The sequence below is a fragment of the Botrytis byssoidea genome (genome assembly GCF_014898295.1).
Source record: "Botrytis byssoidea strain MUCL 94 chromosome Unknown BBYS_027, whole genome shotgun sequence".
Lineage (NCBI taxonomy): Eukaryota > Fungi > Ascomycota > Leotiomycetes > Helotiales > Sclerotiniaceae > Botrytis > Botrytis byssoidea.
Window position 1 is genome coordinate 342,907 of NW_024065868.1, and position 24,407 is coordinate 367,313.

Below are 24,407 nucleotides of genomic sequence, written 5' to 3' on the forward strand. Positions count from 1 at the left end.
TTGATCGCTGTGGGTTTTCGGTAGTATTCATGCGTTCAACCACTCATCTGCCCATCCGTTCATGTATTTATCAATTTATCCATGCCCATGACTCCCTTGCGAAATCTGCGCAAGGCCCATTTTCTCCCCCATCAAATCAATTCACCTCCCCATCCACCCCTGTCCATCCATATAACACGCAACATCATCCCAGAAACACTAATTAAAGCATCTCCCATTCCTCAACTTCCTCGATTTCCTCAACACTCTCAAGTTCCTCGAGTCCACCAGCCTCTGCAACGCCATCATGATCATCATCACCAGCCGTGGCCCAAGATGCATCAGATTGAAAATCGCTATCATATTCAAGATCGACTTCTTGCCTAGGGCTAGAGATGCGTACTGGAGTAGGAGGAGGAGCTGAGGGGAAATCTAAAACGAGCGACTTTTGCATCATATCTTTGCTGAGGATCTCAGATTTTTCAGTGTCAGAGATGAGAAGGTCATTGAGAGCGGGATCTTCGATAATGGTCATCTCGGCGTTGGCGGTGGATTCTCCGATTGGAAAAATCTCGTCACTGACTGCTTGCTGGAGTGTAGTGATATCATCACTCTTGGCAGCTTCGACATCGGCTTTATCAGCGATGGTAACGAGTTTATCGGTAGTAGCAACATCGATATCAGCGAGCTTCTTGGTGACGTCGATGGTATCGGTAACCAGATCATTAGGCAAGACAGTCTGCTCATTCATGACAGTGGCAGGAATGTCCGTAGCTTTGCTTGTCTTAGTAAGTGTGTCGTTGGCATTGTTGAACACAGTTACTTCCTTATCTGCAAGCTCCACAGCACATTGACTTTGTTCCTTGACATCTAAAAGATTAAGCGCGGGGCTTGTCAGAGCCGCAGAATCAGCTGTATTCAAAGAAGTATCCGAACTCAAATATCCCCATTTTCTAAGATACTGAAAGGTGGTAAAACTCATCTTTCCTGGTTGTTTATGAGCTAACTGACGTTCTCTTGCCGCTCGACCCAGAGTCATAGCATTCATAATATCGAGATGGCTTGGTCTAGGCTTCCATCCTTTGAACATAGTCGTATATTCAGCGTGATCTGTGCTCTTGACCGAGTAATAGTTTCGAGAACCTGGATTGGGGTACTGGCTTGTGGCTTTTGGTGACCTTGAGGAAGTGTTGGTCTTTAACGTTCTCGAATCATGATGTGTAGGAACTCTACCTCGACGGGCAGTAAAAGCTTGGAATGCTGATTGACCGTAATCGTCTCTAAGGCCTTCAGCATGTTCTTCTGCAGTGATATAGTCATTGGACGAAGTTGAGTTATTTCGCTGTTTCTTATCATACATTGGTTTTTCGAGAAAACCATAGTGACCATCAGTCCAGGCGTCATCTATCGTACGAAGTGGCTGAAGCTTGGATTTGGCACCCATTCCTGTATAGTGGGCTTCTAGACGTGCAATAATAACACGAGCCGAGTGGTGGTCTCCTGTAAACGTAGTACAAACCGAATCGTTCTTTGCCGGTTCAGTCTTTCGAGTAAAATTATCGCCGCTAGCACGAATTAGAAATCCGATTACCTTCTGGAAAGCTTCTATATCTTCGTATTTCTGTTGACAAGCGTGTTCGATTGCATCAAAGATACCAACTCTCTTGTTGCTTTCAATCTGGCACTCAAGAAGTTTCTTATCTGCGTCGGAACTCTCTTTTTCGAATCTCGGATCATCAAGTCTGTGAATGTTTTCCATCCAAAGAGCTTTTCTATCAGCAACTGCTCTTTCCAATTTCATACAAGCAGCATCTTTAGCCATTTTTGCGCCATGATGAGTGTAATAGACATAGTCGATCGAAGCTTGAAATTCATGTTTTGCTTCTCTAATTTCATTCAATTCTGAGTAATTCAAGTAACCGTAGTCCGTGAACTCTCTGCGATCCAAGCATGTCGCATCGTTGCGTCTTGAATCGAGTTCCCTATCTTTGAGGATTTCCTTGGGCTTCTTCTGCTGAAAGTTATGTCGTGTCTCGCGGAGGGTCTCAAGATAAGCTTTGCGTTCCAAATACCACTTTCTCTCGGAAAGCCTTGAAGCTTCTAGAGACATCGCATCGCCACCGTTGAGATCGATATTTTTGTTCTGGATAAGTGGAGCTCTTTGCTCTTGATACTTCTGGTCGATACTCTTAAGAGCTTTGAGCTTCTCTTGGAAGATGACTACAACCGAAAAATCATCACAAGCAGCATTGACCATGCTATCTTGTGTAGGTAAGATTCCTGCCCTATCACGTTCCTTTGTACATTCCGTAGAACGGTCAAAAATGCCAGTCATTTCTCTTCGTGCCACACTTGCATGGGTAGAATGATCAGCGATGATAGGGGTGTTCATAGTATGGACTCCGGAATCATCGAAATCGTTCCCTTCTGACTTGTCTCTTCCTTTAAGCGAGAACTTTAATATCTGTGCCTTTTGCCAAGCTTCATTCATCATACCTTGACCTTCGGGGCTTAAGGGTGCCGATGCTATTAAAGAGGCGCGAGGATATTGGTGTGATTCAGATCCAAGGGCTGAGGAGCTTGAAGAAATTTGCTCTTTGACAAAGGATGCCGATCTCATTTCCATTTCCTGTGGAATGGACGCGGTTGACTGACGATCACTTCCAGGAAACTTGTAACTATTGATTGGAACCACGGGCAGCCGAGCCTTGTGCGGTAAATTCCATGATACCAGTGGAAGGAGATTTGTAACTGGTGCATGGGTTAATGGCTGGCAGACCTGCCCATTGAGAACACAATGATCATGCAACCACTTTGGAGCCCCAGCCAATTTAGGGAATGGGATTGGAGTAGATATTTGTTCAAGACTCTTGGTCATTTGGACAAGCAAGTTTTCATCCGAGAATCCGAAATAGTTGAAGTACTTAAATATAGTAGGTGACTTGATGCGTTGATATAGTTTTCCATTCGCAGAAACTGGATGATTCCAACAAGGCAAGGGATTTCTAATGGCCATTTCTAACGGAGTGAGCTTTTCGACCGAAACTTTTCCAGCGACCGATTGTTTTCCAACATCAGGGTTGACCGCGACTGTGGATTGTGCGTTGATCTGCATATGCTCAACAGAAAGCAAATCGGAGCTGAAATCCTCACCAGTGAAGGCAGCTTGTTTTTTATGAAAGTCTTTCAAACTTTTGGATGCAAAATCAGAGCAGCAATGCTTCATCGGCTGTTGTGTGACTTTACCTGCAGCATTGACATTGAGAAGTTCCTGGTTCAATTCAACGGAACCGTAATAACCACCATTTGAATTGACGGGATAGTATTTCTGATTGTCCCGAAGAATGTTTTGCTGATGATCAAAGTTGATAGAGTAGGATGTTTCATTGGAAGCTTTTTGATTCATGTGAGCCTTACTATCAAGGTGCATATTGCTTGGAAGATGGGAAATGTAAGCTTTCTCGAAGTTGTTAGAGCCTTGTGGTATTTCTCTTGGAGCGAATATCAACGAGGCCTTGTATGACTCTCGAATCATCTCATCCTGGGAGCCTGAGAATGAAGTGGGTGTGCGAACTTTGTTGAAATCGATGAGAGGTTGTGGGAGGTCGATCATCTTTCTGACGGTGTTCTTGGAAGATTGAGAAATGGTATGAGGACGCTCAATATCTTCAAGACATTGTTGGCTGAGTTCCATCATGTTGGAAGTAGGGGAATCAGCACTGCAGGATTGAATGGCAGCATCGCATTGCTTCTTGGAAATGTGGGTAGAAAATCGTGATGGCATCGAAGAAATGTTTTGAGAGTATCTGCCATGAAGATTGTTGTTGTCGAGGCTCATCGTATTGCATTGGCGACTCAAGGTAGGATGAGAAATTACTGGAGGGTTATATTGTCGAAGCATCTCGGTACTTACTTGTGAAGACATGGAGTCTTTGAAAGGGTTTTCCTTGAAACTTTCCCTCATCCCCTTGAGAGGAGGTGGCTGGCTTGCCATGATTGTTATGCTTTATTTCGGTGTATCTTTGTGTGATAATTCGTCTTTGAAATTGTTCTGGAGTTGCAAGAGGAGAATTGTTGCGGATACAAAGAGGATGTAGGATTGAAGGCGATTTTGATGAGTTTATATGACCAAATTCTTAGCTAGTATGGTCAAACATTTGAGATCACGGGACTACGGCTTCCGCGAATGCGCTACCATGCCAACACTTGGTAGGTACCTATGAATACAGTATCCTGGGTAGAGATAAGTTTATACCAGTGAATTCCAAGTCTTCTGCCAGGTCAAATCAAGTTTGAACTTGAACAGTCTCCATTATTCACTTTCGGTTGATTCTAAAATCGATTATCTGAAGCTTCTATATTCAGACTGTCCTGGGTTTCTCCTACTCCCTCCCACCACAAAACTTCTTCATACTTGCGACCTTTTTGTTGAATCATCAGCAATGGATCAAGTATCCAAGACATGCTCTGAGAATCCCACTCCGCTTCAATTGAATACAAGTCTAGAAAACGGCGATGCTGTGATGCAACAGATTTTTGTCAAATCGTACTTCACCAAAGGGCCACCCAGAAATCAATCAAGGATATTACTTTCATACATGAAAATTTCAAGTCTCTTCTACTCACAACACCTGCTCCTTCACTAGTCTTCCGATACGGTCCAAGTGGTGCGGCAGTGACATTTCATTCCTTGAATTACGCACAGATCGACTCTAAAGGCAAGATAATGATCTCTCATCTATGGAAATGCACCTCTGGCTCTCTTCAGGTAGACGATTCCTTTATTTTCGAAAAGCCCGAAGAGCTCAGATTTATTGAGGTCAACGAAGGAGCCCCAATGAATCGTCGGCGCATATCATTATTGGGAAGTGATAAGGAAGAACTGTCTGTTGAGAGAATCAAGTGTGACATTACTGTAGCCCTTAACTGTCTTGTCATGTTCACAACTCATGATGGATTTTCCAAGAATTTAGTCTCATGTTTCTAGATCGATGGCAGGGGTCTCACAAAATTCGAGGCAACTATGTCCGTTCCACTGCGATCTGATGAAGATTACATGGCTGCCGAAGTCATTCAGGCAAAAGACTTGGATATTGAGCAAGATACTGTGTGAGTGTAGATCGATTTAGATTCTTCCCTTTTCATACCTTTTAAATGAAGTATGCTTACTATATCAACACAGTGTTTTTGACTCAGCTTCACAATCAACAGTACGCGAAATTGCAGAGCAGAAAAGAAGTCTTAAGGGAAAAGATCTTGTATTGCCAGACCTTCAGGGCTCGGAGAAGATAGCTATGGTGCACCTTGAAGCTATGTTGTGGGATGCATTTAGAGGACTCGAAGAAAAACTGATTAGCTTGGCTAAAACTACATTTTACGCTGCTCATCCTTCACCACTGACCGGTAAGAAGGACTCCTTGACCCAAATTACTTCTCTAGAGACTGCCAATGAAGGCATTGAGAATTTCGAAGTTTCAAAGGCTAAGTTAGCAGACTGCGACAAAGCTCTCGAAAGCTACGGGTTAGATATTAGCACTCGAGAAATTGCTCTTGATCGCTTTCAACCGACCACGGAGAAGCGAGAATAATCGGCTGAAAAGCTTGAGACCCAAGTTCAGGAGCAAGAAAGTCTCGCGCGTGATAGTGCACAGGAATTGGAGTCATTCAACTGCAACTCAAGTGGACCAGACGAACTTCTCAATAAACGTGAGACTGAGTTTTCAGCTCGCTTAGAAGAATAGCTTCGAATCTTCAAGCAGCGGAGACAGATAGAGAGATTTCGGAGGTGAGAGAGTTAGCCATGGCGCGGGAACTTCGAAATGACTACGGACGTTATGACACCTACCTGTACAATTGTTATCCACATTCCAGGTAAGTCTTCAGAAGCTCAGACTGCCTTCTACAATTGAATATTTGGAAGATACATAGCTGACCATTAATACTCACGTTCTAGCTACGAGAATGAGGGTGAGGAAGAAGAACAAGCAGGGGATTCTGATGATCATTATTATTTTTGATCTGCACTTTATTCCTAATAATACAAGTTCACAAATCCTTTCAGTGATAATAAAACTATCATGACAACTTGGTGAAAGCTTTTCTGCTTTGCATAGGAGGAATGTTGTGATAGGATATTTCAATACCTAGCTGGGAACGGCGAAATAGGATGTTCCAGCAGTATCCCCATCATACCCAAACAATATCTTTCCCATGACCCAACACCGATAAAGTACCAGTTAAAACATCCGTCCATGATCTTTCCCGTATCCATTACAAATCTATACAATCACAATACTCACTTTAGAAGAATGACAGATTAACAAAGGCCAGAAATAGAAACGGCATATGCAGAGGAAAAGACCCATGAATAATTTCACCTTGATGGATGTCTACTCACGTGCCATCGCTTCCGTTGTTCCCATCATCGCACTAGCATCCTCAGAGACTTCACGTTTGGGCACGAATTTTTTTTGTTTTTACTTGCTCATTACTTGGAACTTGTCGACGGGCCCAAAACCTCCAAAGCAGAAATCATGGTAGAGCGCAAGCTTGTAATCCATGATGGTCGGCCTGAGGATCGTCAAGTAGCTGTCACTAAAGTACTTGATCTGATCAAAAGCCGCTATGAAAAACAGGAAAGTCTTCTACAAATTTGCAACGCCTGGCTCTACAATCGCCTGTACTGTCATTAGTGTCAAACTTTGGCTACAAATCGAAAGACATAACTTTTGTACAACTGTTCAATCTCAAGCTCGAGAAGAAAAAGGAACAGCTTATCTATGATCATCTCTGGAAGGTATTTGATGGATATGCTCTTGTGCAAGATCGTATCGCGCTCATTACTAAACCTGGCGGGGAGTTTGTCAATGACCGGACCATCACTCTGTTAGATGATGGCCTACATAACTCCAGTAATCGCTACCTGCGATATCAGTTGACCTCGAATGTGGCAATTTGCAATCAGGAATTATCAACACCCAAAAAGTTAGTTCACCAAATTCTTTATCAAGATCTTTGATGCCGTGATATCTCGAGAGAGCTCAACTAACTAGAAGCAGCAACCAAGTAGAAATTGACAAATTTTCTGATTCTTTGTTGTCCGCTTCCTCGTCCTGTTCGTTGACCAATACCTTCGACGGTGAAAGTGGTGATGAAAACACCCCAGTTGATAACTGCGAGCTGTCTTCAGATTGGTTAATGGATTTCGACAACCTGCCCCTTCAGATACCTGCTCTAGAAGCCAAAAAGCGCCAGAGTGTTGAAGCCGCAGCAGGTTCGACTACTATGAAATGGAAATCTGCTAGAGTCATCGAAAGCAGAGAGGGAGCTATCCAATCTCGGGAAGCCCACCTTGATAAAATGGAACAGGATATCACCGCACGTGTTGCAGAACTACAAGCTCGAGAGTCCGACATCGATTTCCATGAGCAAGAATTCAATACACGTCTCTCAACAGTTATGACAAGGGAGAATGACATGGAGATTCGTGAACGCGAATTACTCGCTAGCTGGACCCAATACAGCAAACTCTTCTCAGAAGCACAAAATATCAAATTTGACCTCAATGATAGAGAATTTGACCCGGATCAGCGAGAATCTAGGGTTGAACAGGGAGAAGCTGCTAATGCGTACTCGAGAAAATTACACGAGCAAAAATCACTGCAGAGCTTAAGTGTCGAATTCTCGATGCCGAGTCACTCGAAGAATCTATTGAAATTCGCAATGTAGCACTGAAAGAACGCGAAGAGAGACTCAATGAGCGTGAACAACTTGCTGTGATTGACAAGAAGGCACTGGAAGTGGAGTGTGCAAGAGTCACCCGTCGTATGGATGAGATCAAGATACATGAACATGTGGTCAAGGGATTTGAAATCTGTCTTGTATCTCGCGAAAACGAGATTAATGAGAAATTAAACGCGAGAGAAGCTTTGGTTTAAAAAAAAAAGATGATGATGCTAGGCAAAATAATTCTACATTTTTAAGTCCCAAAGGTCCTATCTACACGGATCTAAGTCATCTCAAACAAAAGCAAACAGAGCTCAACTCAGAGTTGATGGCCCGCGAATTAGCAGTTTTGGAGCGTGAGCAAAGAGTTGCAGCTTCAGAAGCAGCTCTGAAGCTGAAGCGAGAGATGACTCGAATCCGACTCAGAGATAATGTAGGCAATAATATACTACAGTAAAACTGTGACGCGTATTACTATATTGATATTACAGCTAGTATGTATAGAAAGGAAGCTATATTATTCTCGTATATATTTATATATCTAGAGAATACTAGTAATATATTGAAATATTGGAATCCAATATAAAGTATACATTCCTATTCAAATTAGATAATAAAATTTCATTTCTTATTTCAAATTAAATAGGAATCTTTTATTTCTAATCTAATTTGAATAAGAATATATATTTTATATTAGATTTTAGTATCTCAATATATTACTAATAATATTAAATAACTAAATAATATTAAATACTTTTAGTAATATTGAATTCTATATCACATATATATATATTTCGAAAAAACTCGATACACACCACTAAACTAACCTGTATACGAAATACGGGAAATACTATTGCCTACACTGCTCAGAGATACCGAGGAGATGAAGCAGCTTGCAGATACAAAAGAGCTTGCAAACATGAAGAATTGTGTGATTGAAAGCCAGGTCGAGAAGAAGAATCTATAAATTGCGGAGTGTATTGCTTAGAAGGACAAGACGCCGAAGGCAAGAAAGTAGCAGTAAGTACAATCCCTGGTATCCCTCCCTACGAACTCTACTAACAAATCCCCCATCAACAGACCTCGTCTCAAAAACTGCCCTCTCCCGCTCCAAAATTCCGCACCGGCAAATCCGCATCTTCTCACCTAACTCTATTCACGACTCATCACAACTCAACTCGTATACACATACACAAACATGTACGACACTCGGCGCCTACTCTTCACTTAAACGTTTACTCTTCATCTGCACTCGCACCTCCACATCTATTCCTTCAATTTTCTCTGTACGATAAAAGTTCCCTCCAAATCTACGGAGAGTGACGCACATCTGTACTTAGAAATTAGAATCAGAATAGAGACAAAAGTACCAGGAAATAGAATTTCACAAAACGAAACAACTTGCCATCTCCAACTCCCGCATTGAAAATTTTCAGTATGCACACACTCCTCTAAATCGCCCGAAAATATCTTCAGCCATCATGAAATCCAAGTCCCATTCCCATCCTCATTCCCATCTCCATCTCCATAAAATTTACATCGCACACCCCTCCACACATAATCTCCATTTCTTCTACCTACTCCGGAAAAGAACAGAAAGAATGCCCCCTAAAGCCCACTCACATCCACTCACAACCCCCCTGTGTATATACAAGATTTCCTATATATAATCCTCAATTGCCTCTTCCATGCTCAATGAAAGGAAGGATAAAAGGTCAAAAGAAAAAGAGTACGCCGAATTCCTACTCAACCTTTAGGAAACCACATACACATCATCTCCGCATGGAAGGACACCGGTGCATCTGTCCCCGTTAACCCCAATCCCAATCCGAATCTAAAACATACTCCATCTCTCTCAATCATTCCCCCATTCTCCCTCAGCCGTCTTACCACTACTCACCTCCAACATAGTCACTATCTCATTCTACTCCACTTCACCTCAGACCATCCCTCACTTCCCCCCTCCTTTATCAATTTTCATCCAAACAGACCACACAACATCAATAATCGATCACACAACCAACAAATCAAATCAAATGATTAAATCAAACCATTCATTTATCTAGGAACATACATTTATTCATATACTCCACCATCGCTCTTCCATTCACTAATCCTTTCACTCCATTCCATTCCATTTCGTTCCAAACTATACTGATATAGTTTAGTATATATAAAAAAAGGAGAGAGGAAAAACAGATATAAGCGAAGCACTCCGTATGCACCCATCCCCTCCAGAAATTATGTCCGAATAACGCCCGTGAGTGAGATGTATGACATTTACCCATGTCCTCCGCCATCTTTCTCTCTTCCCCAATACCCCCTCTACAAAACATAGCCTTGTCCTAAATAGTTTCCCACCCTCCATTATTGATGTCCATTTCCAGCTTTCTACTAATCACACTCGGGACTCCATGACCTAGCCAGACCGTCCTAAGTAATGCGTCGTATCTCTTTTGACTCAAGAACAATTGACGGCTATGTCTTAAACCTGGATCAACTTCTCCATATTTATCGATATATGGAGCTACCATCCATGAACCGCTGGTGCGGTAGAGGTAGAAGATGCAACATTTACGGATGTTTAGGAAGAGAGCTGTATTCTTTTGACATCTGGAGTGAAACGTTAGTTACGATTACAATGAAAGTAAATGAGAGGAAGAGGAAGGCAAGGAAATTGCAAGGAGAAAGGGAAAAATATACTTGAGCATATGCTGTTGTCCACCACCAATTTTATCTCTTGGTCCTCCACCAGGTTTCTCCGGCCCATCCCTTGAACAGCAAATACTTTGTCCGCAGAAGATTTCTCCACAGAAAAGACACAGCATGGGATCTTGAATATCTCGCTTACTATTAGGACAGCGCCTCTTCATTGTTTCCTCCATCAGCGTGTCGTAATTTTTAGGCAGACCGATGAGTTCGAAGATTGTGGGATGACTAGGACACAATGAGTTATTGATACCGTGGACACGAGCTCTCTTCTCTACAGCCTCTATGTTGCGTTCAAAGGCCTGTGTGTAGAAATCCTTGAACACTTCTGGTAGATGAGGAGCGGCTACATCCATGATGTTTATGTCATTTTCCATTGTATTCCTTGTAATCTCAGTAGCAGCTAAGACTAGCTCATCATTCAAGGAGTTCGCATGACGAATCCAGCGAGTAACTAAAGATGGAACGGTTCCTTCTTCCTCGGCAAAGCTGGAGAAAATCTCAATTAAAGTTGGCAAAAGGAGTGCTTCAGTAAGGCGATCGAGCTCGTTTATCTCCGAATTGGACAAGGCGTAATTTTGGAAGATGATGCCATAACGAACATTCAAAAGAATCATGACCTTTCTCAGATATACAAGTGCATATTTTTCCACGAATGCGCGACAATCTCTTAGTGTTTCAAAAATACCAAAACTTCCAGACTCATGGGTATTTAGAGCGATTTCGTCAAATACTAAAACATGGAAACAAAAATCTCCAAAGTTGTCGACTCCTTCCTGTTGATATTTTTGAACCATATCGAACCATTTAGACTTCTCGATGTGTCTTTGTAATTGGAGAACCACCTTGGTCATTTCTGCAATATAGCAAAGACGGACAAGATGAATGATATCGATATTTTCAACAGGCGCGAGACACAAGGAAGCTTTGGCCAGGAAGACAAATGTATCTTGAGAGAGCAAGGATTCGGAACGTGCTGGAAGGTCGCTAGGTGTGGAATATGCGTTCTTCCCGAACAATTGTGAATATTGCAATTCGTAATCTTTACTATATTCTCTGGCGACTCGATTGTCTCCTGCAAGCTTGAGCCCCCCCACCGTAACGTAGGAGAGAGCAGTCTCAGACAATATTCTAAGGTGAACAAGAGCTTGTTGGGGAATACTTTCGAGGAATGTCTGCCCCGGTGGCGTTGCAACACCACGCTGCTGAATCTCAACAGCAGATATAGAAAATCCCAGAGCCTTGGCTAGTACGTCGCTGGAACAAAAGTCTCTCTCTTCATGTTGTGCGAGGCTTTCCTTGTGGCTACTCTCCAATTTGTTTTTGGTCATTGTGTCTCTTAGCCTTCGATATATGTCGGTCAATTCTCGTACAGAAGAGTGTGCGTTCGATGATCTATCGTTTGGAAGAGGAAATGAATTTTCAGACCAAATAGCACTTGCGATATCTGCTGGAAGGGCAGCCCGTATGTTGGTTGATGTGAATGGCGACCAATGACTTGGTGATGGGGGATCCCAGGCATCCATTAATAGTTCTGGCATCTTGGCTACCAAAGGGCTCGCCATGGTATCATCATTGTGCTTCTTGAAAAATTGTTGCGTTCTTCTGCTAGCTGGAAAGTCGGATTTGTTATCATAATTATGAGCGCTACCGATTTGGTTGATCTTCTCCGTCCTAGGTTGCTGAGAGGCACCAGCAAACTTTTCGATAAAATCCTCAAAAGTGACTGTTGGTTTGAGGGCTTGATCTTGTATCTCTTCCTTTGGAGACCAAATTATCGGCAAGAATGAATTTCCTAAGGCTTTGCATAGCGGACAAACAAATTCATTCAACTCAAGCTTCTCAGGATGATGTCGAGCAATTTGATGTTGATGTCGTCTGTTCGAAGCCTCATAGTAGACTTCAAAACACTTGTAATGCATGATGTGTCCACATCCGACGGACACCGGACCAGGTCTTGTAAAATTCGAAGGAAATCCTTTTCCGATGAATGAACGTTCGGTGACAATATCTACCCCACTAGAAGTAACTTTGTGGACTTGTTCCTTATTCTCGCCCGAGACACCAAATGGCCGAATATCTTCTGCAGACTTATCCAAATTTGAAGGTACATTAGCAGCTTCTCGAACAAAGTCTGCATCGGACATATCAGTTTGTCGCAAGACCGAACTGGTAGTCATCAATGCAAAGGTTCCGTAAAGACGACCATCTTTAGTTTCTTCTTGACAAAGAATACATGTTCCCGAGGGGTATTGATAATAGTTCTTCGAACTCTCGCCTTCAAATTCCATATCTGAATCACTGATATCATCTTCGCCCCAATCAAAATCACCTTGATTGTCGAGGAAGTTCTTTTGCTGTTGTTGAAACTGTGCCATCACCGTCTTTTGACGTTCTAATGCAGCTTGCTTCTTCTTCTCCTTATCTTCAAGTGCATTGTTGTTTGCGGGAGAAGCCGTAGAAATCCTGTCGACCGGAACACCTAATCGCGAAAATGCAGTCTCAAAATTTCTAGGTCGCTTCTGTTTCATTCTCTTCAACACCAGAGTAATCTTCGGGTGACAACTTTTAAATTCCTCTTTTCGTGACAACATTTCCAGAATAGCAACAATTGTTTTTGAGGCTGGAGAGCTAGGTAAGAAATTGCTTCGTGCATTGCTGGTGAGCGCAATGTAGACGAACGACTCAAGAGACTCTTCTGACATCTCATCCTCGTCTGTCCTATCCTCAGATACGGCAATAAGAACCAGATGCAGGACTACGTGCAAAAAGGCCTCCACACGTGTTACAGGTACAGTAGGCGTGAGCTTGTCCGCCATTAAAGGATGAAGAAGAGAATAGTAGATGATTTGAGCAAAAATGCCTGTTCGAGTGAAAGCCGCGAGATCTGAGAACGCACCAGACTCAATGGAGCGTAGTTTAGGCTCAAAGACAATTTCGCTAAGTGGTCTGCCTGTCTTCTTAGCTACCCAAGCTTTGTAAGTATTTTCAGATTCCTCTCGTTGGTTTTTGCTATAGTGAGCGATGTAAGGATCGATATCCTCCAAATACTGTTCCTTAAGCTCAAAGGTTCCGACATCATTAAGTCCTTCGGGCGATTTGAAATTTGTCATCTCATCAAGGATATCTTGACATTCTTCCTGGTCTTGAAACTTATCGGGTAGCTTGCCACAAATCTCTGTGAATGATAGTGGTTTGAAGCAAAGTACATGGGCGATGTCTCGACGCATAGCCATTACATGAGAACCAGGGTCATCATCATTCGAAACCAAGGACGTCCTGTCGCTAATCAAAACAATGAGAAGATGGATCAAATCTTCCGCAATATCAAGGATCTGACCATCATCAACTCCATCTGACTTCGCTTCATACAACCCTTTCATCCATTGCTCAAGACCAAATCGATCAATGATTGAAACGAGCATACGAGCTGGTGAACATACAACCATGGCGGTTTGAAGAAGGAAGATATCCCTGTGGTGGGATACATCACGTAGAGTAACTCCGCGATATGTACCTTGTTGGTGACGAAGACTCATACCGTTTCGAACCCACATGTTAGCTTTCATTTGCGCCAACCACGCACATACTCGCAGAGGATAATCAAACGCTGCCATTAAATGATCTTCTGGGGAGTATTCTTGACTTGGCATAGTTCGTTGTCCCATGGGCTTAGGCTTTTGAAGAAGTTCTTGTGTAGTAAAACTTAATAGTTGGATAAGCTCTTCCCGAGGCATACTCTTTCCACACTCAATGAGCCAAGATAGAGTATAGTGGAGAGCATGATGAAAACTAATAGGTTGAGACTCTACCACAAATTTGACGACTGAATGTTGAACGACGCTGTTCGATTGTTCGGTTGTATCGAATTCGTAATCACCCACTTTCTTGAATTTGATTTCGTCCTTGATCTCAGCCTGAGTAAATCGCTTTCTCTCAGTGCCCAAAGAGCTGAGAATAACTGCCTTTGCTGCAGTTCGAATTGCCCTGCAGACAGGTTCTGTCGATTCGCCAGGAACCCACTTGAAAGACTCGGAGAATTGTCTACACAGCCGATTGATCTCCCGTGTGATCAAAGATGCACTAATCCAAGCATCCGTTTCATATTCTACATGTTCACCAACAGCCCTGACATTTGGACAAATACCTTGATGGAGTTTGACCAAGTCCAAAAACTGCAGCATATATCTTTCTTCCGTGCGTAGCTTTTCTTGTACGTGCTCCGAACCGAATAAATATTTCAAATCCATGAAAAAGTGGTACATTCTTCGATTTGTTACAGAGCCTGAGTCAAAAGCCAAAGTAGCATTTGGAAAGATCTCATAAGGATGTCCAACCTGTCGCGTGGTAAGGAAGGTGTATAGAATCGCCATTAAATTGGTCAGGAAGTTCCCCCTTTCCACGATCTCAGCAGTAATAGATGGCGTTGTCAACATTTGTAGAGAAATGTTGATAATTGAGTGATCTGGTTCCCTGTCGGCAATCAAATAAAGTTGCGCGAGAGTCGTGTAAAGGCCTGAAAAGCGTAAACCCAGCACACGTTTGAACTCTGGAATCGATACTACTGTCGAGATGTATAGTTCACGAAGATCAACTCGAACTTTCTTCCACATCCTCAAGTCGAACAAAATTAGCCAGTCTAATCGTAATTTGTGCCACAAATCCTCGTGTAGAGGTACAGATTCCCTGTCCGTGTAGCCAGGAGGACTTTCAAGCCAGTATCTAGCTGGTTTTGCGATTTCCTTCTTTACTGGATTCGCTGGAGTCTTGGGAATCTCCATCTTGGCTTTTGCATAAAGGTTGTCTGATATGAGAGGTTGCATTTCCGCAGTATCGGAATCTGACGGTGTCAGATCACGATCTCTGATGACTCTTTGAGGCGCAGGCGCAGGCGGAGGAGGTGGAGGTGGAGGTGGATATCCAGCCAAGGTAGCTTCTTGTACCTCTAACGCCTCATCGTCTCCACCGATCATATCGACATCTCCATCGTTATCGGTCTCTGTTCCAGTTTGGGTTTCCTGCTGAGGTGCCGGAACTGGTTGTCTGGTCGGCTGTATAATTCTTATCTCCGTTGGCTCTGCCGGATCAAAACGAACAAGTTCTACTTCTTCATCACTGGAGGCGTCTTCATCTGCATTTTCAAGCATACGAACAATGTTAGCTTCATTGAGGTCATCATCATCTCCGTTGTCAGTATCGTCGGAGTCTGAATCAGTGGCAGCGACGGCGGCCATTACTGCCATAGCCTGAGTTCGACGATCTGTTGTTATAATATGTCTCAGCACACGATTTTCAGCATCTGACCACAACATCTCCTCTCTTTCGTGATCATCAATACCCTTCAATCCTATGTCTGCATTACTAGCTTCACTTCCACGATTCCACTCCTTGAGCATTTCTTCACAAACCACCTGACGTAATATGTTGTGGTCTGGACCGACACTGCAACCAGAAATGTCACTGAGCCATTCAATGATAGTTCCACACATCTGCTCCCTGAAGGTATCCCGAGCAGAACGGATAGTAACTGTGACCTTGATCTGTTCCACAACCCTTGAGACTCTCAAAAGCTTGTCAATGTCGTGATCATATTTGATGACACTTCGACCAATATCATCAGTTTCATGCGCTCGCTGCATACCCTCCGCATTGGTTACCTTGCAAGCTCTTGCTACCTGGTCTCGAACCTCATTGACAGTGTGCTTCTCGTCGTTCCAAAGAAGAAGTGCATATTCACATGGATCCTCAACGATATCTCCATTATAGTAAGACGAAGTCAATCGCGACCTCCTCTCATCCTGTTGTATCGACTCCTTTGATTTGGGTAATCGCAGCTGTTCTGGCGAACATGATATAACATCGCAAATATAATCAAAAGCCCGTCCAATGGTCATTCGAATGCTTTCCACCAATTCATCCGGCAGACTTGCTGCTTTGCCTTTGTCTTCGCCTTCTACACCAGGTCCATGTGCTGTATGTATTGAGCAATGTACTGGTAGACGCCATGCTTCTGGATCTCCACAGTCGCAACATCCGCTGTTGCCCAAGGATACACTCACGTATACCATATGGCCCGTATGATCAGAGGAATCATAACATCGACTGCAGAGTACGCATGTGTCATCGGAACTGCAAGTTTTGCATCGGTATGTAGCTTCTCCTGTCTTGAATATATGTCCACAGACTTTCCCTCGAGCCGCCTCTGTAAATTCGTCGCCATCGGTTCCTCCTTGCGCTTTCCTCAACTTCCATACTTCACTAGCTAATGGCCTCGAGTTTTCTGGAAAGAAAAGGTTCAAGTGTTCTTTTTGTCCGCCGGCCAATGACCAGAAGAGACTTTGTAGTAAATCGCGCTCCGCTGCCTCTGTGTAGCGGTTCTGGTGGACGCGGGGCAATGTTTTCAGAAAGTCGCAGAGCTGCCTCGATGGCATAGATTCTTCCGCCATACCTCTATGGAACTAACAAGACGAAGAAGTTCCTGTCTCCTGCTCAAATTGGTGTGCGTTGACTATATGATGGTGGTGGTGTGCTTGTTCATTGATAAAGAATCGTTATCGGTATCGCAGTTTCCGCAAAGGAGGCGAGGTGAGTGCGTGTTGGTATAGATATAATCCTTCAGCTCCAGAGACTTCAAGTGTGATGAGAGAATTATATGTCAAGGTGGGTATAGTCTGATTTATAATACACAATATAAACTGTAAGTATATGGGTACTTAGATAGGTGACGTTGTAAAGGTTTTGATTTATTTGTGGAGGATGGATGAATTGCGGCGGGGAAGTGTTTCATTTCATGAGCTTCCACAAAGACCAACCCGCACAACTTAGCATCTGACGTCTGGGCTTAAAATCCTACAATTAGATCGATCATATGGCTATATCAAGGTATGGTGTTGTTGTATTTGAACGTAGATTCATGAAGTCGTTCGCCGTTCAGATGCAGATGCCATACAAGAGTCTTCAATGTTTCAACTTGACTTTGGTGATGCATGATTGTCCAGATGGGTAAGAAGAACGAAATCATTTCCCACAGCACTCTTGAATATGAAAGTCGCAAATTTAATACTTGGAGATCTTACACTCGAGAAAGGTGTCTCATTCTTGTCACGAGCTTAATGGAGAAGAGTACCAGAAAGCAATGTCATCGTTGTACCAGTCTGTGATCTTGCTTTTATGCCCGTATGATTCTATGTTGTCGATTGTCTTTTGTACACTTTCAATGAAGGCTTCCTGCCCAATACTGACGCCCCGATTCTTTTTTCTAACAACCGAGTATCCCCATCAAGGCGTGATTCTTTCCTCTCACATCCATCTATACCGAAACCCCTCTATTCGTCGTCGTCCGCAGCCTCAACATATCTCGCTCTGATATCCTTCCATTGACGCTTTCTCGGTGATCAGCACATTTCCTAACTTCTTCTCTAGCAATACAACTTACTCCCTTGTTTATAGAGTCCCAAACTCGGTCTGTGATTGAATCATATGCCCTAACGTACATCAGTTCAAGTCCCTTTCCAGGTATTCCGAATGCATGTAAACATACATCTCGAATCCAAAAGCAGCACCAAACACTGCACCGAGGAACACATAGTTCTTTCGGAAGAGGAAGCTATATTCCAATCTTCATTAGCCCTTCGATCTCCAGATCACCCTCACCATAACAAATGTCGTGGTGGTGGGCGCATCGCATAGCATCGCATCGAAAGAGTAACTAACTTGTAAAGAGGACGGCTTGCGGAAGACTGCAATTTCACCCATTAGCACAACTCCAGACGCTTCGAGAATGCCCCTTCTAGTCAACATACCATGGCGAATTAATCAGTTTTGGTCGCAGATTATAGACAGCTTATCGAATGCAGTGATTCCGTAAATTGAAGTTGTAGGGCAATCGGACGAATTTTGGCTGAGCCGGGATAAAACAACGTGAAATTCCGATGGTCATATCAAAGAGCTTTTGATTGGTTGAGAGCTTTGGGCGGGACCGGCTTATGATTGGGTAACAGTTTTGGCACGACAGCCTCATAGCGATTCTAGTAAAGTTTGATAAAGTTCAAAGTTTATCTCTAACAGTAACCAACGTGCCTCACCAATTTTTAGACTCAACATTTTTCAAAATCCATATCTATATATTCATCTCTATCCTCATCATAGAGATTTTCTCCCCAACCTAAGGGCCTCGTCCCTCAAACTCAAAAAATGCCATCTGTCCCCACCCCCTCCAAAGCCGGCATTGTCGAAACTCAAACGGGCGATCGTCACATTCCCTCCTCCACGCGCGCCGACGGTACAAAACGCAAAGAAATAAAAATCCGTCCAGGGTACAAGCCCCCCGAGGATGTCGAAGTATACAAAAACCGCACAGCAGAAAACTTCAAGAATCGTGCTAGTAGAGGTCCACCTGGTGCCGAGAGTTTAAAAGACGAATCACCTACAGCGGGGTCAGCAGCTAGCAACAAAAATGCAAAGAGGAGAGAGGCGAGGAAGAAGGCTGCTGAAAATGCAAAGGACGGAAATGGGGATCTGAAGGGAAGTCAAGCGGATAACTGGAGGGAAGGGAAGCAAAATGTGGAAGGGGAAGAGGAAAAGAAAGAAGAGGTTGATCTGGAAGCGGAGAGGGAAAAGAAAGCTAGGAACTTGAAGAAGAAACTAAAGCAGGCCAAGGAATTGAAGGAAAAAAGTCAACAAGACGGTGCAAAACTGCTACCAGAGCAATTTGCCAAGGTTATCAAGATCAATGAGTTGATCAGGGAATTGGATCAGCTTGGGTTTGATGCCGATGGGGAGCCAAAAGCTAAAAATGATGCGAAGGATACCGCAACTACGGAAGATGCCTTGCCAACAGAGGATGTGAAGGAGTGATTTTGATTTTCTTGTTACAACATCGAAACACATTACTATGCGAACGGCGTTAAGTCTGGATTAAAGAACGGTGGCATTTGAAGGCGTAAGAAGCGTGTCTTGGAGTTATAAATTATGGGTAGACAGATCTCAAGATCATAGCATAACAACCTGGAATTAAATATCTCTAAATTTCTATTTATCTATTCGATCCCGTTTGCCTTATTCGCGGCATCAGCTCTAGCTAGACAATCTTCTACTACATCCCAAAACCTCTTGATATCCAGGCCTCTTGGAATCTTCACTCCCTCCTCTCTTTCGGGAAGTAATTTAACAATCGTTCTACCGGTCTCCGATCCTTTTTGGGCATCATCATGACTTCCTTCAGTAACAACCTTTACCTCGAATCTCTCCCTCTTCCTTCCATCTTTAAAGTCATAAAACGGGATTTCCGCACCCGACATTCCATCCATGATAACGGCCACCGCCAAAGGATCATGCAATGGTGGTCCCTCACTGATTCCAAAAACTCTATCATAAGTAGCGGCGAAAAAAGTGAGTAACTCCACCAACATTGTCCTCAACGTAGTATTTTCCTTTCCTTCCTTTCCATTCTTCAACATATCCTGCACTTCCTTCGTGGCTAAAACTTGATGAGTGATATCCAATGGTATCAGGACCGCTTTCGTTTTCAGAACTGGGTGATCGAAAATAAATGCTGCGGCTTCAGGATCAACCAAGATGTTGAATTCGGCCCAGACGCTCCAATTTCCAATCCGTTCTTTGTGGTCGACTTGCCCCAATACCGCGTTTGTGAATCCGTTCCCGACAGAACCACCCATAATACTGACGCCCTTGACATGCTCAGCCAATCCCTCATACTTCTGAAAGCACAAGGCAATATTTGTTAGTGCACCCGTAGCAACAACCCATGCCGAGCCTGCCGGGGTAGCAAATAACGCCTTGGCCATAGCATCAATAGCAGGTTCATCAACTGGCCCTTTAGCTGGTGTTGGTAAAAGATCTGTTCCTTCCAAACCAGATTCTCCATGAATAGCTGGGGCGTGAACACCCGGGCGTACTAATCCGGCTCCTGAGCCCCGGTAAACGGGGATGTGAGTTGCCGATATGGCTGTGAGGAGAGAGGTGGCATTGTACGTTGTGTGGTTGATAGAGGAGTTCCCGTGAACGGTGGAGATTCCTAAAAGATTCAGAGAGGGGTGATAGGCTGAGAGAAGGATCGCAAATGCATCCTATTGATTTAATTAGCTAATTTATTCTGTTTTTCAGAATAATCCTTGTCTCGAATCAACGATTCTTAACTTCTTATTTCTGGAGAATGGATCATGTGACTACATAAATCCATTTCAACAACTCTAGTTTTTGCATAACTGCAATGCACAGGAAGTTTATTGAACTCTAAAACATCCCATGTTCTCTCATTCTATGCATCCAACATGCGTCGCAGTGACAGACACGAAGATGTGATGTAAGAAGGTGGATATAAGACTTACATCGTGGCCTGCAAAAAGTGTAAGTGGGTGGTTCCGATATCGAGGGGGTTTCATCTTGGGATAACAAACTCACCTGGATCACAATCTAACCAGACGTTGACTTTTTGTTGTTCGGATCCCATACTTCCCATATTTGCACTATCCGTATGTACAATATCGTGAATATTCAAAGATGTTATTTTATCAAGGGGAGTTTATGGCGTTGAGAGGAAGAAGCTGTCCTTTGATAAGTTAAAAGTGGGCTGAACTAAAGTTTGACTTTAGGTTACCCGTCTTCCCGCCAAGCGAAACGGACATCTTGCCGTAAAAGGTTCGTTCAAAATAATTGATGATGATCACCAACGTCGATGCAAGTCATCTTTTTGTAGTAAATGTACTGCCACACATCAGTGAAGTCGAAACTGCAAGTTCTGCTTTCTTATTGCGTGCAGACTTCCCCGTATTGTTACGATTGGAAGAATCTGGTTCGAGGATCACTGACTTCCATGTTCTTTTGGTGCAACAACGCAACAGCATCCATAAACTTTCGGATCTGGGGGCCGCTTCTATCTTTCAATGCAGGTTCTCTGTCTATCCAATACTGAGTTCAATGATAGGTATCACAACACATCCAATATTGAGCCTCACCACGAATCCAATGTAAATTTGGAGTACAAACACCAATCACGACGGAGCTCTGTTCATGTTGGTTGCTTACACGCTGTATAACTTGCGGCAAGTTGCTTCCATATACCGTAGAGTTAAGTATCTGTGGTCCTACCAGGATATCCTCGCTCTAAGTGGAGTGTCGAAAGCTTCCCCCTTTGTGAGTGGTTACACAAAGATGTCGGTTATGTACTTGTTCTGTGCCACGATGCTCCAGATGTTCCAGTTGTTGGAATAATATTTCAAGAGAGATCGGAGATGTCCGCTTCTTTGGCGTACCTTTACGACTTGGTAGCCGTTACTATTGCTCGCATTAAAGTGCAAGTTATTCACACCTTATAGAGTTTCCAATAATCAATAATCAATATGGCAGGTCTCGTGACGCTTGTTACAAGCTTGCTCTCAGCGATGGCTTATGGGTCATTTTGCCGAAATCTTAAACCCTCGCGAATAAAGAAATTGGGCGCTCAAATTGATTGCGGACATTTGAGTGATGATGTCTCATATGATACAAGGGTAGATACTTGTTATTTTTTGATTCTGCTGAAGCAAGGAGATCAGCTACTGCTTGCTCTTAAAGAAACCAATCTTCACCTCACTCAAATATTAGTTTACGCCATTTGATCCACAGAGAAACCTCTCAAATCGGACCACATTCCTTCTACCTGAGATTACTACGCCGTACAATTGCTTTGAATTATCCAATCGTCCAAACACTATTCATTGCTATGGATAGGGCGGACGCCAGCTTATGAAACAACCACAACACCGGGAGTGAAGGCCCATTCTTATTAGTTGAACATGTTTCCATAACATGCTCCTGGCCTTCGATGGTGCGGATGTGAAACAACTAGGCTGGTGGAAGTGAGGGTCTAGTGGCATCAGGTTCCCCAGTCTCGATACCGTTGTCGAAGTGGAGATAACGGAATGACCAAAATAGTGGATGTGAGGGTCTGGCAACCGACACGTGGCGCATTTAGTCTTTCAATATTACCAAACGTTGTTTATATTTAAATATACTCCGGTCCAGCACCAACAAATTCAGTTACCAAAAGCTGAATCACGATTTGGAAGCAGAGTTGACATTTTACCTTCGGGGGTCTCATCTCAATGGTGGCCGATGACATGTTCAGTGGAGAAACGAAGAGATAGGAAGATCTTAGTAGTCCCTTATAATAAAGGGTGCAACCTGGATTTAGCGCCTGCAGGAAAGGAGTTCGCGATAGGCAGGACATATGCGCCAGAATGAACTCATATGACAAGTGATTGAAAGCTGCATCTCATTTTTTGAAAGGTTCTCACTTTCTCTGAAACTTCTATTCTGAAACAGAATATCATATTTTCAGCCGAAACAATAGATCTCCACACGAAGCCACGCAAGAACTGATCAAAAGATGCATCTCGTTGCTAACGCGACATCCCGTTGAATCATCGGTCAACTGGTATCAGCTTCTCTCGCTTCTCGCCAGCCACTCCTACCCCATAGACCCCGTTCCACATTCCTCGATGATAAATGTATCCGATATTGAACTTTGGATCATGGGGTGTGAGTTACGAACTGTAGTAGTTGACAATGATTTGAGATATTCATTTGACACAAAGAGAAGATGAATATATAAATGACGGCGCGCAATTGCATTTCCTTCTTCTTTCGTCAATTGTCAATTTCACCTACAACTCAATCTATTGCAACAGCCTTGAGCAGAGCTCATTTCTGGCAACAATAAAATAGAACGTTAGGCATTCAGATGCCATATCGTCAGATTCTGCACGCCGACGAGGTCTAATTTCCTTCATTCGCGTCATCTTAAAGCATATTCGTTGGGATATTCCGCTCTTTTCTCAGGTCCCAAATTCAACTTCCTCGCTTTAAATGCCATCTTCCATTCTTATATACTTCCTTCTTTACCCTTCTATTCCTCACATCATCTTTTTAAAATGTGCATCCGCCATATCCAGCCTTTCCCTTCTCTCTATTGCCAATCCCAATTCGTCCCCTTGCAACTCACACACCCACCTAGACATGTTATCCTGAAGGAAATCGATTTTTGTCCAGGTTAGTTGTGGGAGTTGAGTCACGACTAATATTAACAGCTTGCTAATACATACACCATGCTCAGGATACGATGTATCAAACTATTTGACGTGCCCCAGAGGATTAGAAGAACTTGTGTGGGAGATATTGCCGTTGAACCAGGCTTGTTGCGAGTGTGAAAGCGAATTGGGAGAAGGAATGGGAAGATTGAGTTTGTGATAACGGGATTGGGGGAGTAGTGGTATGGAAAAAGAGGAAGAGCGAGGTATGTAACTTGGGAAAGCAAGGATTTGGGCGAAGGCTGACGTGAAGACTAGTCTGGCTCTATTAAGAATGTGCATCGCCGAACCAACCGAGCCATCTCCTTACCCCTTTTCCCCGCTCTCTCTTCGTGTACTCGAGTAACAGTACGCTGTGTTTGGGTCAACTTTGTTCTACATTTCTAAATTGCTCACGATGGAACCATGCAGGAGGGTTGACTAAGATTGTTTGTAATGCGGCATGTTTTAACAGAAGTTACGAGTTTTATTATTCTTCAATTTCTCTACTAATGAATCAACTCTGCTGGAACGGAATTGCTTATCTCAGTCTTTACATGATGTTATGGCTTGGATAATGGATTTGGAGTTTGAACAGGGAAACGAGTTGGTGATACCGGTGCAATACGAACGAATCGCTAGGAATAATGGCAAACTGGCATGGAGTGGACGTAGCTAATTGGTCTTGAACTTTATTACTTTACTTCTCGAAATTTTCTTTACTCAAGTATCTCCAAACAATGTGCTTAATACTTATACCAGATTTCTGAAAACAAAATCATTTTTACGTGGATAAAAAACCTCCTCGAACAAGAATCAGTAACATGATACGGACTTCAACTATTCTTCTCCGATCCTCTCCACCATTTTCTATTCTCATAATTTCAAGCAAGTATAAATCTCTCGAATAGCCACACTTATCTTCTC

General features: G+C 43.2%; 8 protein-coding genes across 8 annotated transcripts; 4 read left to right on the forward strand and 4 right to left on the reverse strand.

Annotated features, from left to right (window-relative positions):
* Positions 1 to 202: 202 nt before the first annotated feature.
* Positions 203 to 3,973, reverse strand: EAE97_010392 (uncharacterized protein; the record flags this gene model as incomplete). Its single annotated transcript, XM_038880907.1, has 1 exon — positions 203 to 3,973. The coding sequence occupies one exon, from the start codon at positions 3,971 to 3,973 to the stop codon at positions 203 to 205; it is 3,771 nt and encodes a 1,256-aa protein (XP_038728301.1).
* Positions 3,974 to 4,421: 448 nt separating this feature from the next.
* Positions 4,422 to 5,567, forward strand: EAE97_010393 (uncharacterized protein; the record flags this gene model as incomplete). The annotated part of the gene is given in 4 exon segments (XM_038880908.1): positions 4,422 to 4,525; positions 4,540 to 4,951; positions 4,967 to 5,088; positions 5,162 to 5,567. 4 exon segments carry the CDS (start codon positions 4,422 to 4,424, stop codon positions 5,565 to 5,567), a joined length of 1,044 nt encoding a protein of 347 aa, XP_038728302.1.
* A 945-nt stretch (positions 5,568 to 6,512) lies between these two features.
* EAE97_010394 (uncharacterized protein) lies at positions 6,513 to 7,707 on the forward strand (the record flags this gene model as incomplete). The annotated part of the gene is made up of 3 exons (XM_038880909.1): positions 6,513 to 6,578; positions 6,731 to 6,963; positions 7,038 to 7,707. The coding sequence occupies 3 exons, from the start codon at positions 6,513 to 6,515 to the stop codon at positions 7,705 to 7,707; spliced, it is 969 nt and encodes a 322-aa protein (XP_038728303.1).
* Positions 7,708 to 10,049: 2,342 nt separating this feature from the next.
* Positions 10,050 to 16,859, reverse strand: EAE97_010395 (uncharacterized protein; the record flags this gene model as incomplete). Its single annotated transcript, XM_038880910.1, has 2 exons — positions 10,050 to 10,317; positions 10,408 to 16,859. 2 exons carry the CDS (start codon positions 16,857 to 16,859, stop codon positions 10,050 to 10,052), a joined length of 6,720 nt encoding a protein of 2,239 aa, XP_038728304.1.
* Positions 16,860 to 17,738: 879 nt separating this feature from the next.
* On the reverse strand, positions 17,739 to 18,218 carry EAE97_010396 (uncharacterized protein; the record flags this gene model as incomplete). The annotated part of the gene is made up of 5 exons (XM_038880911.1): positions 17,739 to 17,795; positions 17,849 to 17,897; positions 17,954 to 18,019; positions 18,067 to 18,152; positions 18,216 to 18,218. The coding sequence occupies 5 exons, from the start codon at positions 18,216 to 18,218 to the stop codon at positions 17,739 to 17,741; spliced, it is 261 nt and encodes an 86-aa protein (XP_038728305.1).
* A 388-nt stretch (positions 18,219 to 18,606) lies between these two features.
* Positions 18,607 to 19,269, forward strand: EAE97_010397 (uncharacterized protein; the record flags this gene model as incomplete). Its single annotated transcript, XM_038880912.1, has 1 exon — positions 18,607 to 19,269. The coding sequence occupies one exon, from the start codon at positions 18,607 to 18,609 to the stop codon at positions 19,267 to 19,269; it is 663 nt and encodes a 220-aa protein (XP_038728306.1).
* A 182-nt stretch (positions 19,270 to 19,451) lies between these two features.
* On the reverse strand, positions 19,452 to 20,893 carry EAE97_010398 (uncharacterized protein; the record flags this gene model as incomplete). The annotated part of the gene is made up of 3 exons (XM_038880913.1): positions 19,452 to 20,501; positions 20,763 to 20,770; positions 20,836 to 20,893. The coding sequence occupies 3 exons, from the start codon at positions 20,891 to 20,893 to the stop codon at positions 19,452 to 19,454; spliced, it is 1,116 nt and encodes a 371-aa protein (XP_038728307.1).
* A 1,913-nt stretch (positions 20,894 to 22,806) lies between these two features.
* Positions 22,807 to 24,239, forward strand: EAE97_010399 (uncharacterized protein). Its single transcript, XM_038880914.1, has 3 exons — positions 22,807 to 23,463; positions 23,528 to 23,707; positions 23,760 to 24,239. The coding sequence occupies exons 1-2, from the start codon at positions 23,346 to 23,348 to the stop codon at positions 23,659 to 23,661; spliced, it is 252 nt and encodes an 83-aa protein (XP_038728308.1). The 5' UTR covers positions 22,807 to 23,345; the 3' UTR covers positions 23,662 to 23,707; positions 23,760 to 24,239.
* Positions 24,240 to 24,407: the final 168 nt, after the last annotated feature.

Coding starts and splice junctions, on each gene's coding strand:
- EAE97_010399 (XM_038880914.1), top strand. CDS start 23,346: ATGTGCATCCGCCATATCCAGCCTTTCCCTTCTCTCTATTGCCAATCC. Junction 23,464..23,527: donor GGAAATCGATTTTTGTCCAG/GTTAGTTGTGGG, acceptor CACCATGCTCAG/GATACGATGTATCAAACTAT.